This window comes from Salmo trutta, chromosome 11, assembly GCF_901001165.1.
Source record: "Salmo trutta chromosome 11, fSalTru1.1, whole genome shotgun sequence".
Classification (NCBI taxonomy): Eukaryota; Metazoa; Chordata; class Actinopteri; order Salmoniformes; family Salmonidae; genus Salmo; species Salmo trutta.
The window spans coordinates 18,985,850-19,002,072 of NC_042967.1; the positions used below are offsets into that span (position 1 = coordinate 18,985,850).

The window sequence follows — 16,223 nt, forward strand, 5'->3', positions numbered from 1 at the left end:
TATTATCACACGAAGACTGGTGGGAGTCATATCATGTATTATATTATCACACTAAGACTGGTGGGAGTCATATCATGTATTATATTATCAAACTAAGACTGGTGGGAGTCATATCATGTATTATATTATCAAACTAATACTGGTGGGAGTCATATCATGTATTATATTATCACACTAAGACTGGTGGGAGTCATATCATGTATTATATTATCACACTAAGACTGGTGGGAGTCATATCATGTATTATATTATCACACTAAGACTGGTGGGAGTCATATCATGTATTATATTATCACACTAAGGCTGGTGGGAGTCATATCATGTATTATATTATCAAACTAAGGCTGGTGGGAGTCATATCATGTATTTTATTATAAAACTAAGGCTGGTGGGAGACATATCATGTATTATAATATTTAACTAAGGCTGGTGGGAGTCATATCATGTATTATATTATCACACTAAGGCTGGTGGGAGTCATATCATGTATTATATTATCATAGTAAGGCTGGTGGGAGTCATATCATGTATTATATTATCAAACTAAGGCTGGTGGGAGTCATATCATGTAGTATATTATCACACTACGGCTGGTGGGAGTCATGTCATGTATTATATTATCACACTAAGACTGGTGGGAGTCATATCATGTAGTATATTATCAAACTAAGGCTGGTGGGAGTCATATCATGTATTATATTATCAAACTAAGGCTGGTGGGAGACATATCATGTATTATATTATCAAACTAAGGCTGGTGGGAGTCATATCATGTATTATATTATCAAACTAAGGCTGGTGGGAGTCATATCATGTATTATATTATCAAACTAAGGCTGGTGGGAGTCATATCATGTATTATATTATCAAACTAAGACTGGTGGGAGTCATGTGGTGGCCAGTGTTGTGTTGATTTCACAATTTATCATCCACTGTGGTTGACTGACAAGGAGTTTCACTACCTAAAGTCACACAGACCCAGGACAGTGTAGGAAGAAGACACAACTACAGACGTATATTAGAGTTGAGGTTAGAAGTAGAAGTTACTGTATTTGACCACAAGTGTGTTAAGATGTCAGAGGGAGTCCATGAAATCCAAGATGGATTTGAAGACGATGAGCCTGATGCAATGAAGAACACAGACATTGATGGTCAATTACATGCCAACGTAAGAGCCTTCAAACCCAGTCCAAGAGATGGAGTTGTTGCTTCAGGTAAGATTGCACGAACACACACACAAATTACACACACAAAAATTACACACACATTAAACAGGTGAGATTACCCTGTAGTTCTAGACCTTTATGTGTCCCATTCCTGGATGAAACAGTGATACAAATGATACATTACCAAAGATTTAGCTTTAATCATTTGTGATTCAGTACATTTTCAGTGGTGGAAGAGACCCTCTGGAGTTGCTGCAGTGTGTCTGGGGCTGCTGTGTGTTCTAATAATCTTTGACAGTCAGTCTTTGTTGTTAAGTTACATATAAGCACAATATCAAATGCTCATACTTGACTGTTGTTCCCCTATATGGGTCCCAAAAGAGGGAAGTGAAGTGGATCTTTTCACTCATTCAACCAGCTGTCACTCAAAATCTCCTCGACCAATCAGGTTCATGAAGAGAGAGGGCGGCAGGACATCTAGCAGTTAAGATCGCTAGGCCAGTAACCGAAAGGTTGCTGGTTCGAATTCCCGAGCCGACTACGTGAAAAATCTGTCGATGTGCCCTTGAGCAAGGCACTTATAAACATAATTGCTTTTGTAAGTCACTCTGGATAAGAGCGTCTGCTAAATTGGGGGGTGGCGCAGCGGTCTGAAGCACTGCATTGAAGTGCAAGAGCCGTCACTACAGACCTGTGTTCAATCCCAGGCTGTATAACAACCGACCATGATCGTTAGTCCCATAGGGGGGCGCACAATTGGCCCAGCGTATTCCAGGTTCGGGGAAGGTTTGGTCGGGGTAGGCCGTCATTGTAAATAATAACTTGTTCTTAACTTACTTACCTAGTTAAATACATTTTTTAAATTAAAAACATTGAAAAAAATGACTAAAGGGTAAATGTAGAGGAGAGCCACGGTGGTACCTGTGTTCATCTCATCCTCACTGGTTAAGACTACCCATCCTCACTATCCACTTGGAGCAGTTTGTAGTGTCAAATCTATTGTATGAACATTATAATGACCCATGTTTGTAGTCTTTGACCTCCTGAACATGTTGATGTATATTTGGGAGTAAACAGAGGGTCCAGATCAGCAGAAAGGTGAAAGGAAGGGGGAGTTCTGGAAACTCCCTGAGTTATCTTGCAGCTGTTACATATGATATTTAATATATGTTAACAGCTAGCCTTTGTTCTCCACTTCCCCTCTATGATCTATAACTTCCTGGTAGGATAGTGTCCTGTCCATAATCACAAATAGCAAGTCCCATTCCCTGGACAGGAGGACTGTGTTGAGATATACTCTGGACAAGATTACCATGTAGAGACATGGAATGATTTATATTGTGCTGCAGAAAATATTTTAACAATAACCACTGTAACAATCTCTCACATGCGCACAAGTACGCACACAAGTATGCTAACTTCTTATATTTTTTATATTAGTATAGCCACAACTACCGTGTCATTTTGTTGATACTTCCCTAGAGTTAATACCTACTATACACACAGACAGAGACACACAGATGACTCAGAGACAGAGATATCACTAGAAGCAGAGACTGAACGTATAGAGGGCTTGCAGATGACGTACGACGCCTCCTGGCGGCCATGTTGGAAGACCACCACATTAATTCTAGAAGCAGAGACAATGTATAGTAGACCTAAATAGAAAGAAAGACCCAGGCATTGTTAAAGATGTCAAAGGTCATCTATGCTGAGCCAGATATGAACAAGAATGTCAAGTTTGACAGAGTTGAGATGGAGGAGAGGATTGTGGATATTTAAATCAGTGAGAAGACAGCAGACACTGCTCCTAATAATGGACCAGGAGACCAGCACCCAGGTAACACACACTCAACCCTATTATAGGAGAAGGTCCAAGGTCCCTCCCCTAGGATTGTATTCTCCAATGAGTTTTGAGTAGGAGGGGAGGAGAGAGGATGTGAGGAGGAATTGAGGAAATATTAGTTGAGAAAGAGCCCATCGGTAAGTCTGTCATACCGCTATTTCACCTCTATGGTGACTTCCTCTCTCACTTTAACCACTAGGTGGAATCATCACTTAACCTTTCAGCACTGTATTCCACCATCAACATGACAGAGAGAGAAAGAGAGAGGGGAGAGGATGGGGGGGATGGAAGAGAGAGAAAGAGAGAGAGAGAGGGAAAGAGAGATAGAGAGAGAGAGAGAGGGGAGGGGGTATGGAAGAGAGAGAAAGAGAGAGAGAGAGAGAGAGAGAGGGAAAGAGAGGGAAAGAGAGAGAGAGAGAGAGAGAGCGAGAGAGAGAGAGAGAGAGGACGTTGTCATAGTAGGTTGATGTTACATCACGTTCTCACAGATCCAGTTTTGATATTTGCCACAATTGTAATCATTCCATGTCTTTACAGGGTCATCTAGTCCTATGTTTTTACAGCATTACAGACACTGTCAAAGATGAGCATACCATTATCAACACATTTTTTTTCACTCTCTCTTTCCATTATATTTTTAAATGCAAGTAGTACTTGGCTTCTATGATACATCTACAGTTCTCATGGAATGACATCCATGAGTCGAAACATATATTTTTAGGAACATGATTGGAAACTCTCACTCTCAGTGTTTTTCTTGTAGTCTAGTAATTACTATGCTGATAAAGTCCTACAGTATGTACAGTAACTCACCACTGTGTATTTCCAACCTGGTCTCATTGCATTTTTTTATTATTCTGAACGTAAATCCGAGTAACTCCATTTAGTGTAATATGATAGGTTTCATATGACATGTATCAATTTGTGGATGTTCATGATCCATTTTGTATGTTACAAATTAAAATGTCTATGATGTTACGAATTACATTTTGTATGATATGTTACGAATTACAATTTGTATATGTTACGAATTTGCAAAAGTTACAATATGTTACGAATGTCCTAAACATATGAATTCTACTAACATTAGCTAGTTGGCTAACGTTAGCAAGGCTAGGAGATAACTGTAACTGGTCACTATATTTCCTGTTAATGTGTGAAGCTGTATCTTTAACAACCACAAGTCCCGACCAACAGTAAGAGAGATGGGGTGAGAAAACATCACTTTAAAGTGTGATTGTGTCTCATTGAGGATGCTATGTACAGTACCTGTGTCCACAGAGCCTGATAGCTCAGGGAAGAGATCCTCCAGAGTAGCTGCAGTGTGTCTGGGGCTGCTGTGTGTTCTCCTACTGGCTGGGATCATAGGCCTGTCTGTCAGCTGTAAGTCTTAAGTTTCAATTCCTACAATTCACCAGCATTCACCTGCAATTCACCAGATTATCTATGTTATTGATAAACTTTGTTGTTATAACAGATGATGGGGTCTCTAAGAGCTTCTTAGCCTATAAGACCAACTCATCTGCAGAGATAGAACAGCTACAGACCAGTTACAACACCCTGACTAAAGAGAGAGACCAGCTCCAGACCAGTTACAAGACACTGACTAAAGAGAGAGACCAGCTACAGACCAGTTACAACACCCTGACTAAAGAGAGAGACCAGCTACAGACCTGTTACAACACCCTGACTAAAGCGAGAGACCAGCTACAGACCTGTTACAACACCCTGACTGAAGAGAGATACCAGCTCCAGACCAGTTACAACACCCTGACTAAAGAGAGAGACCAGCTACAGACCTGTTACAACACCCTGACTAAAGAGAAAGACCAGATCCAGACCAGTTACAACACCCTGACTAAAGAGAAAGTCCAGCTACAGACCAGTTACAACACCATGACTAAAGAGAGAGACCAGCTACAGATCAGTTACAACACCCTGACTGAAGAGAGATACCAGCTCCAGACCTATTACAACACCATGACTAAAGAGAGAGACCAGCTCCATACCAGTTACAACACCCTGACTAAAGAGAGAGACCAGCTACAGACCTGTTACAACACCCTGACTAAAGAGAAAGACCAGCTACAGACCAGTTACAACACCCTGACTAAAGAGAGAGACCAGCTACAGACCTGTTACAACACCCTGACTAAAGAGAGAGACCAGCTCCAGACCAGTTACAACACCCTGACTAAAGAGAGAGACCAGCTACAGACCAGTTACAACACCATGACTAAAGAGAGAGACCAGCTCCAGACCAGTTACAACACCATGACTAAAGAGAAAGTCCAGCTACAGACCAGTTACAACACCCTGACTAAAGAGAGAGACCAGCTACAGACCAGTTACAACACCATGACTAAAGAGAGAGCCAACCTACAGACTGAGAGAGATTTTCTTAGCAGGAGGCTAACCAATCTCAGTGAGTAAATTTACAGTAATAAATTATCATTAACAATACACAACTGATCATGAGTCTGTGTTCTTTCATTAAGTGTCCAGTGTGATAAATTGAAGGAAATTCGTATTTTCATCAATATTTTGAAACCTGTCTTGAAGGCTGGCATAAGTTTGAATCCAGTTGGTACTTCCTGTCTACTGAGTCTAAAACCTGGAAGGAGAGCAGAGAGGACTGTCTGAAGAGAGAAGCAGACCTGGTGATCGTAAACAGTGATAAGGAACAGGTGAGAGGGAGAGGGAGAGGGATGGGTGTGCAGGGGGTAGATATGATCAAACATAAACGTCTGTTTATTTATCTTTCTCAACAACAGAAATTTCTCTTCAACCTCAAAATGAAAGTCTGGATTGGTCTGACTGACTCTGTTAATGAGGGGACCTGGAAGTGGGTGGACGACACCCCACTGACCACAAGGTGAGAGATGATAACTAATCTGTCAATAAGGCTCCATTCAACCTTTTTCTATGCAGGTTACTAATATTGATGATAGCAGTCAACACATTTAACTTTAAGATGAAAAATGTCTACATATTATTTAGTATTATGATGTTGTATCTGTGATGTCTTATTGTTGTTAATCCTGTAGGTACTGGTATTAACCATGATGTCTGACTGTTTTAACGCTGTAGGTACCGGTATTAACCATGATATCTGACTGTTGTTGACCCTGTAGGTACTGGTATTAACCATGATATCTGACAGTTTTTAACCCTGTAGGTACTGGTATTAACCATGATATCTGACTGTTTTTAACCCTGTAGGTACTGGTATTAACCATGATATCTGACTGTTGTTAACCCTGTAGGTACTGGTATTAACCATGATATCTGACTGTTTTTAACCCTGTAGGTACAGGTATTAACCATGATATCTGACTGTTTTTAACCCTGTAGGTACTGGTATTACCCATGATATCTGACTGTTTTTAACCCTGTAGGTACAGGTATTAACCATGATATCTGACAGTTTTTAACCCTGTAGGTACTGGTATTAACCATGTTTTCTGACTGTTGTTAACCCTGTAGGTACTGGTATTAACCCTGATATCTGACTGTTGTTAACCCTGAAGGTACTGGTATTAACCATGATGTCTGACTGTTTTTAACCCTGTAGGTACTGGTATTAACCATGATATCTGACTGTTTTTAACACTAGGTACTGGTATTAACCATGATATCTGACTGTTATTAACCCTGTAGGTACTGGTATTAACCATGATATCTGACTGTTTTAACCCTGTAGGTACTGGTATTAACCATGATATCTGACTGTTATTAACCCTGTAGGTACTGGTATTAACCATGATATCTGACTGTTTTAACCCTGTAGGTACTGGTATTAACCATGATATGTGACTGTTTTAACCCTGTAGGTACTGGTATGCCAAACAGCCTGATAATGCAGGTCCTATTGGGGACGAGGACTGTGCTGAGATACACAAAGATCAGAGTCCTTTGGAGGCATGGAATGACATGTCATGTGACAGCAAACTCAACTGGATTTGTGAGAAAGTGTTTAAAATCACCATAACAACATGCTGTAACACATACAGTAGCCTACAGTGCACAGAACTTCCTCCTCCTCTCTGTCTTTCTCTCTCTCTCTCTCTGTCTTCGTCTCAAACTCATGCACACAAATGTTGTATTTGTTTGTATTAGTATATTAATAAAAGTCCTACTTGTTTCCTGACATTGTAGCTTCCTGTTTACCAGAGTCAGCATGAAGATAGTACATCAGACTCTGCTATGTGGGTTTCTAAAGAAGGAAGTGAAGATGTTATTTTCAGTTGTTCAACCAGCTGTCACTCAAAACCTCCTCTACCAATCAGGTTCATTTAGAGAGAACAGAACTACGTCCATTTCGGTTGTCGTCTCCTCCTCACTGGTTAAGCCTACCCACCCTCAATATGCACTTGGAGCAGTTTGTAGTCTCAAATCTATTGTATGGACATTGTAATGACCCATGTTTGTAGTCCTGGACCTCCTGAACATGTTGATGTATATTTGGGAGTAAACAGAGGGTCCAAATCAGCAGAAAGGTGAAAGGAAGGGGGAGTTCTGGAAACTCCCTGAATTATCTTGGGGCTGTTACATATGATATTTAATATATGTTAACATATAGCCTTTGTTCTCCACTTCCCCTCTATGATCTATATCTTCCTGGTATGATAGTGTCCTGTCCATAATCACAAATAGCAAGTCCCATTCCCTGTACAGGAGGACTGTGTTGAGATGTACTCTGGACAAGATGACCATGTAGAGACATGGAATGATTTATATTGTGCTGCAGAAAATATTTTAACAATAACCACTGTAACAATCTCTCACATGCGCACAAGTACGCACACAAGTATGCTAACTTCTTATATTTTTTATATTAGTATAGCCACAACTACCATGTCATTTTGTTGATACTTCCCTAGAGTTAATACCTACTATACACACAGACAGAGACACACAGATGACTCAGAGACAGAGATATCACTAGAAGCAGAGACAACGTATAGAGGGCTTGCAGATGACGTACGACGACTCCAGACGACTCCAGACCACCACATTAATTCTAGATGCAGAGACTTAAAGTATAGTAGACCTACATAGAAAGAAAGACCCAGGCATTGTTAAAGATGTCAAAGGTCATCTATGCTGAACCAGATATGAACAAGAAGGTGAAGTTTGACAGAGGTGAGATGGAGGAGATGATTGTGGATATCTACGTCAGTGCAGACACCCTGAGAGATGGTGAGACCAGCAGCAAGAGAGAAGAGACAGCAGACACTGCTTCTAATACTGGACCAGGAGACCAGCACTTGCATAACACACACACACACACACACACACACACACACACACACACACACACACACACACACACACACACACACACACACACACACACACACACAATATACTTTTATGTTTTGTGTGTGTGTGTATGTGTCCACAGAGCCTGATAGCTCAGGGAAGAGACCATTCCTAGTTGCTGCAGTGTTTCTGGGGCTGCTGTGTGTTCTAATGGCTGGGATCATAGGCCTGTCTGTCTACTGTGAGTTTGTGTCCAAGTTCGTTGCTTATCATCTTGTTGTAAGAAGTGCTGGTTACTAAGCCTATTTACCTGGTGTTTTAGCTGGGAACTATATGTTTATACTTTGCAGATAACAGAGCCATTACACATTCTGAGGATAAATGGAACACCTTGACCCAGAGTTTCTCCATTTATAAAATTAACGCAACTGAAGAGAGAGACCAGCTACAGACCAGATACAACAACCTGACTGAAGAGAAAGACCATATTCAGGCAAAGCTTTTTGTGATAGGTGAGATATAACTGTGATTAATTAGAAGTAAAATCAACAGTATCAATGGGTTTATGAGTTTAAAGATACTGGCTACGTTTCTCAATGTGTTCAACTTTGCTCTTCAACAGAGCAGCATTGTCAGGAGGGATGGAGATACTTTGACTCCAGTTTGTACTTCCTCTCTACTGAGAAGAAAATCTGGAAGGAGAACAGACAGGACTGTCTGGAGAGAGGAGCAGACCTGGTGATGATAAACAGCAGAGAGGAACAGGTGAGAGAGAGAGAGAGAGAGAGAGAGAGAGAGAGAGAGAGAGAGAGAGAGAGAGAGAGAGAGAGAGAGAGAGAGAGAGAGAGAGAGAGAGAGAGAGAGAGAGAGAGAGAGAGAGAGAAAGAGAGAGAGAGGGCGGAGCAAGTATAATTTTCATCAGTACACAAATATACGTGCAGTATTTTGTTTACAGTATTAGACTGTTGTGACGACCCTCCCACTCTGTCTGCCGTATTCTCTCTCTTTGTTCTTGTTCCCTTATTAGGATGCCGATGGGCGGAGTTGGAAGGGTCGTCAGCTAAATGGGAAACACCTGTGCTCGGGTGTGTCCCAGGATATAGGCACCTCTTCCACAGTCATTGGGAAGACTCTCTCCATGCAGACACTTTGTTGATTTTGCTTGTGTAGTTTTGTGGCTTTTTTGGTTATTTGCTTTGGCACCTTTCAACACCCTGCATTATTACATTCAGGTATGCAAAACACTCACTACACTACTGATTACTGATTACACACACCATTGTTAATTATTTAGTTACTTTAGTTAATAAATATATATTTTGATACTCCTTGTCTCCACGTTGTCTCCCTTTTGTTGCGAACTCAGAGCCGGTTCGTAACACTGTAAACTCTCCTTCCAGACTCACATTAAGCATCTCCAATCCAAAATTACATTTAGAATCGCCTTCCTATTTCGCAACAAAGTATCCTTCACTCATGCTGCAAAACATACCATCGTAAAACTGACTATCTTACCGATCCTTGACTTCGGCGATGTCATTTCCAAAATAGACTCCAACACTCTACTCAGCAAACTGGATGTAGTCTATCACAGTGCCATCTGTTTTGTCACCAAAGCCCCATACACAACCCACTGCGACCTGTATTCTCTCGTTGGTTGGCCCTCACTACATACTCGTCGCCAAACCCACTGGCTCCAGGTCTTCTATAAGTCTTTGCTAGGTAATGCCCCACCTTATCGCAGCTCACTTGTCACCATAGCAACACCCACCCATAGCACGCGCTCCAGCAGGTATATTTCACTGGTCATCCCCAAAGCCAACACTTCCATTGGGAGCCTTTCCTTCCAGTTCTCTGCTGCCAATGACTGGAACGAATTGCAAAAATCACTGAAGCTAGAGTCTTATATCTCCCTCTTTAACTTTAAGCATCAGCTGTCAGAGCAGCTTACCGATCACTGTACCTGTACACAGCCAATCTGTAAATAGCACATCCAACTACCTCATCCCCATATTGTTACTTATCCTCTTGCTCTTTTGCACCCCAGTATCTCTACTTGCACATCATCATCATCATCTGCACATCTATCACTCCAGTGTTAATGCTAAATTGTAATTATTTTGCCTCTATGGCCTATTTATTGCCTTACCTCCCTACTCTTCTACATTTGCACACAATGTATATAGACTTTTCTGTTGTGTTATTGACTCTACGTTTGTTTATGTGTTACTCTGTGTTGTTTGTGTTGCACCGCTTTGCTTTATCTTGGACAGGTCGCAGTTGTAAATGAGAACTTGTTCTCAACTGACCTACTTGGTTAAATAAAGGAGAAATAAAAAAATAAAAATGATAAATATCTTAAATGTGACATCTTTATCAACAACAGACATTTATCTTCAACCTCCACATGAGAGCCTGGATTGGTCTGACTGACTCTGTTACTGAGGGGACCTGGAAATGGGTGGACGGCATATCACTGACCACAGGGTGAGAGATTTGACCATTTTACCTTGTGATATGGAGCAACAACAAACAAAAAAGATACAGTATATTGCTTCCATGTTCATCAAAATGTATGTTTCAACTCATGAATGTCATTCCATGCTAACTATAGATGTATCATAATATTTTTTAGATTAAAATGTTGTTATATAAAAAATAAATATCATCATTAATGGCCAAGTCTTGATAATGGTATGATCATCACTGAAATCTCCATCCCTAACTACAACATTTTCAGACAAGATAGAATGGCCAAAGGGGGCGGTGTTGCAATCTACTGCAGAGATAGCCTGCAGAGTTCTGTCCTACTATCCAGGTCTGTACCCAAACAATTTGAACATCTTCTTTGAAAAACCACCTCTTTAAAAACAAGTCTCTCACCGTTGCCGCCTGCTATAGACCACCCTCTGCCCCCAGCTGTGCTCTGGACACCATATGTGAACTGATTGCCCCCCATCTATCTTCAGAGCTCGTGCTGCTAGGTGACCTAAACTGGGACATGCTTAACACCCCAGCCATCCTACAATCTAAGCTTGATGCCCTCAATCTCACACAAATTATCAATGCACCTACCAGGTACCACCCCAAAGCCGTAAACACGGGCACCCTCATAGATATCATCCTAACCAACTTGCCCTCTAAATACACCTCTGCTGTTTTCAGATCTCAGCGATCACTGCCTCATTGCCTGCATCTGTAATGGGTCAGCGGTCAAACGACCTCCACTCATCACTGTCAAACGCTCCCTGAAACACTTCAGCAAGCAGGCCTTTCTAATCGACCTGGCCCGGGTATCCTGGAAGGATTTTGACCTCATCCCTTCAGTAGAGGATCCCTGGTAAAAAAAAATTAAATGCCTTCCTCACCATCTTAAATAAGCATGCCCCATTCAAGAAATTTAGAACCAGGAACAGATATAACCCTTTGTTCTCTCCAGACCTCACTGCGCTTAACCAACACAAAAACATCCTGTGGCATTCTGCATTAGCATCGATAGGCAACATTTCAGGGAAGTTAGAAACCAATAGACACAGGCAGTTAGAAAAGCCAAGGCTAGCTTTTTCAAGCAGAAATTTGCTTCCTGCAACACAAACTCAAAAAAGTTCTGGGACACTGTAAAGTCCTTGGAGAATAAGAGCACCTCCTCCCAGCTGCCCACTGCACTGAGAACAGGAAACTCTGTCACAACCGATAAATCCACTATAATTGAGAATTTCAATAAGCATTTTTCTACAGCTGGCCATGCTTTCCACCTGGCTACCCCTACCCTGGTCAACAGCACTGCGCCCTCCACAGCAACTCACCCAAGCCTTCCCCATTTCTCCTTCTCCCAAATCCAATCAGCTGATGTTCTGAAAGAGCTGCAAAATCTGGACCCCTACAAATCAGCCGGGCTAGACAATCTGGTCACTTTATTTCTAAAATGATCAGCCGAAATTGTTGCAACCCTTATTACTAGCCTGTTCAACATCTCTTTCGTGACGTCTGAGATTCCCAAAGATTGGAAAGCAGCTGCGGTCATCCAAAGGGGGGGAAAATCTTGACCCAAACTGCTACAGACCTATATCTATCCTTCCCTGCCTCCTAAAGTCTTCGAAAGCCAAGTCAACAAACAGTTTACCGACCATTTCGAATCCCACCGCACCTTCTCCGCTATGCAATCTGGTTTCAGAGCTGGTCATGGGTGCACCTCAGCCACGCTCAAGGTCCTGAACAATATCTTAACCGCAATCGATAAGAAACAATACTGTGCTGCCGTATTCATTAACCTGGCCAAGGCTTTCGACTCTGTCAATCACCACATCCTCATCGGCAGACTCAACAGCCTTGGTTTCTCAAATGATTGCCTTGCCTGGTTCACCAACTACTGCTCTGATAGAATTCAGTGTGTCAAATTGGAGGGCCTGTTGTCCGGGCCTCTGGCAGTCTTTATGAGGGTGCCACAGGGTTCAATTCTTGGGCCGACTCTTTTCTCTGTATACATCAATGATGTCGCTCTTGCTGCTGGTGAGTCTCTGATCCACCTCTACGCAGATGACACCATTCTGTAAACTTCTGGCCCTTCTTTGGACACTGTGTTAACTACCCTCCAGACGAGCTTCAATGGCATACAACTCCTTCCGTGGCCTCCAACTGCTCTACCTGTTGGGGTTAGGGGGCAGTATTGAGAATTTTGAAAAGAATATGTGCCCATTTTTAACTGCCTCCTACACATACTCAGAAGCTAGGATATGCATATTATTAATAGATTTGGATAGCAAACACTCTGAATTTTCTAAAACGGTTTGAATGGTGTCTGTAAGTATAACAGAACTCATATGGCAGTCAAAACCCTGAGACAAATTCTAACAGGAAGTGCATATCTGATGTGTTGAATTACTTTTAAGCCTGTGCCATTGAAACACACAGGGACTTATTAATAATTTAGCACTTCCTACGCCATCCACTAGATGTCAACAGTCTTTACAAAGTGGTTTGAGTCTTCTACTGTGAAAACTGACCGAACGAGAGGCCTGGTAAGTTGGTCATAAGCGGATGGCCTATACTACTCTGGCGCGCGAGTGCATGTTTGGGCACTCTCGTTCCAATATGTTTTAAAAGAGAATGCAATCGTCCGCCTTGAATATTATTGAAGTTATGATTGAAAAAGGCCCTAATGATTTATGCTATACAACGTTTGACATGTTTGAACGAACGTAAAAAAAATGTTTTCCCTCTTTGGTGAAGACAAGTCCGGCGGGTGTCGTTCATTTTTTGAGTAGCCTACAGGACGCGCTAACAACACGGAGCTTTTTGGACATAAATTATGAGCTTTTTCGAACAAAACTACATTTGTTATGGACCTGGGATTCCTGGAAGTGCCTTCTGATGAAGATAATCAAAGGTAAGGGAATATTTACAATAGTATTTTTGATTTTAGATCTCTCCAACTTGGCGCCTATTCTGTATCGCCAAGCATATTTTTCTGAACACAGCACCTCGTTTATTGCAAAGTGTGATTTCCCAGTAAAGTTATTTTTAAATCTGGCAATGCGGTTGCGTTCACGAGATGTTAATCTATAATTCTTTGAATGACAATATAATATTTTACCAATGGTTTCGAATACAAATTATTTAATTTGTTGTGCTGATTGACTGGCGGTATTGGAGGGAAAATATTTTCTCAACATCAACGCCATTGTAAAATGCTGTTTTTGGATATAAATATGAACTTGATAGAACAAAAAATGCATGTATTGTCTAACATAATGTCCTAGGAGTGTCATCTGATGAAGATTGTCAAAGGTTAGTGCATCATTTTAGCTGGTTTTCTGCTTTTGGTGACGCCTGTCTTTGCATTGAAAAAAGCTGTATGTAATGTTTTGTCAATGTACTGTCCTAACATAATCTAACTTTATGCTTTCGCCGTAAAGCCTTTTTGAAATTGGACAACGTGGTTAGATTAAGGAGATGTTTATCTTTCAAAGGGTGTAAGATAGTTGTATGTTTGAGAAATTTGAATTATGACATTTAATAGTTTTCAAATTTGGCGCTCTGATATTTCACAGGCTGTTGATAGTGTGTACCGCGGGTGGGACGCTAGCGTCCCACGTAGGCCAGAGAAGTTAAAGGTGAGATACAGCTTTAAAACCTTTTTATTTAATTGTAAATCTTTAGTACAGACCTTTTTAAACATGCAAGAATCACTTAAAATGTTTTACTGTGCAATATTGAAACAGGCATTAATGTTTTTTTATGTATAAACAACGTTTGAAGAAATGACAGATTCCCGTTCATTAAGGGGTAGCATTAATACCATTTATTTAATTCATAATATTTAGTACAGACCTTTGAATAATGAATACTAAACATTATGTTTTATTGTTCCTTTCTTACAGATAACGGGCCCGGTTATAGGGTTGTCACTGAACCCCACCCACTGTCTGTGTCCAATTCCCCAGCATCAAGACTCGGTAAGTTTTCACTCCAGGGATAGATCATACGTCTTGCATGTAGATTCCCACCCCTGTGTCTTAAGGATAGAAGCGGCCAGCGACGTAATTGTTCACGATTTTGGAAAAGACTGTCCAGCTTATTAATCATGGTTATGAATATAGGGTAATCCCTCCATTTAAAGCTAAACACCGGCATAAAATTTCACATCCTTGCAGGCTTTGGAAAATACATATGAACTCACAGACTTCGTCGCATTTGTACTATCAAATTGTTCACATGCTAAAATTGTCACTTTGGAGTCGGGGCTATAAGCAATTGAAGAGATTGTTATGGCTTTCAAATTATCGCGACCCCCCACAAGCTCTTCCAATGCATAGCCTGGAACTTTTGTAACGCTCAGGGCCTTTTCAATTTGACAGAGCGCTAGCCGTGTCTTAAGCCATTCTCTCATACGCAGTGCAGGAGAAAAACTCCCGGGTTTTGCATGATAAAGGGGTCTAGGGCCGCTGTCTGTGAAAATCTTACCGTTGAATCCTCAGGTTTGAACATATAAGTCATATGGCCATCACTAGTATCCAAAAACGCTTTAAAACATTCTGGGGCCTCACCCAAAAGATCCTCGATGCTTTTATCATTGGGTTCACGACAAGAGGCGCATAGTACCCCGAGAATTGGCCTAGGAGACATAATTTTCTGTTTAATGTTCATGGTTTTAATTTAAAAATCTTTTTTAGTGTTCTGGGGCCACATGTGTCTCTGGGGCGTATTTATAAGACGTCTGCCTCCAACACATAGCCCCCCGGACATTCCTAATTCATAGACAACAACCCTAAGAGCAATAAAATAGGTGGGGTGTGGGGGCCATCCTCTTTGAAATGTTCAAACACAACCCCCCAGTTCAACGAGGTCCCTACACATCAATCATCATGACCACTTCAAAGGAATAGATGCAATATAGATATAAAATAACACACAGTCTAACACGTGACAGAACAGGATGCAACTATATGACCCTAACCACGTGACACCTTCCCGCCAGGATGTCCTGACCAGATGCCCTTATTTGGGCATGTACGCGCCATCCGGACATAGGGTCATAAATCACGATTTTGACCGATGCCGTCTACTTTATTCTCTCTAGTGATGTTCCATCCACCCACTTCCAGGTCCCCTCAGTAACAGAGTCAGTCAGACCAATCCAGGCTCTCAGGTGGAGGTTGAAGAGAAATGTCTGTTGTTGAGAAAGATAAAAAACTGTAACTTTTAATATATTTATAAAATACTGCACACATATTAGTGTACTCTGTCTCTGTCTCGCTCTCTCTCTCGGAGTGCATGCTGGTAGTTTTTTGGAGTTTGAGTGTTTGGTGTGGAGGGCTCTGTCCTAACTAACTTTCTTGATTATTTTATTGGTCTTTTCTTTCAATTTTATTTTCTATAGTGGAGGGTTAATGCAATATTTGTTTTAGCGGTATCCACAGTTTTTTCAAAGTTAGGGTGGAAGAGGA

At 41.2% G+C, this 16,223-nt stretch overlaps 1 protein-coding gene across 1 annotated transcript; it reads left to right on the top strand.

Moving 5' to 3' along the window:
* Positions 1-844: 844 nt before the first annotated feature.
* Positions 845-9,037, top strand: LOC115202011 (C-type lectin domain family 4 member M-like). Its single transcript, XM_029765870.1, has 8 exons — positions 845-1,214; positions 4,294-4,395; positions 4,490-4,634; positions 5,277-5,437; positions 5,575-5,887; positions 6,846-6,976; positions 8,420-8,789; positions 8,900-9,037. Coding segments are annotated over exons 1-7 (996 nt in total). The 5' UTR covers positions 845-1,072; the 3' UTR covers positions 8,422-8,789; positions 8,900-9,037.
* Positions 9,038-16,223: the final 7,186 nt, after the last annotated feature.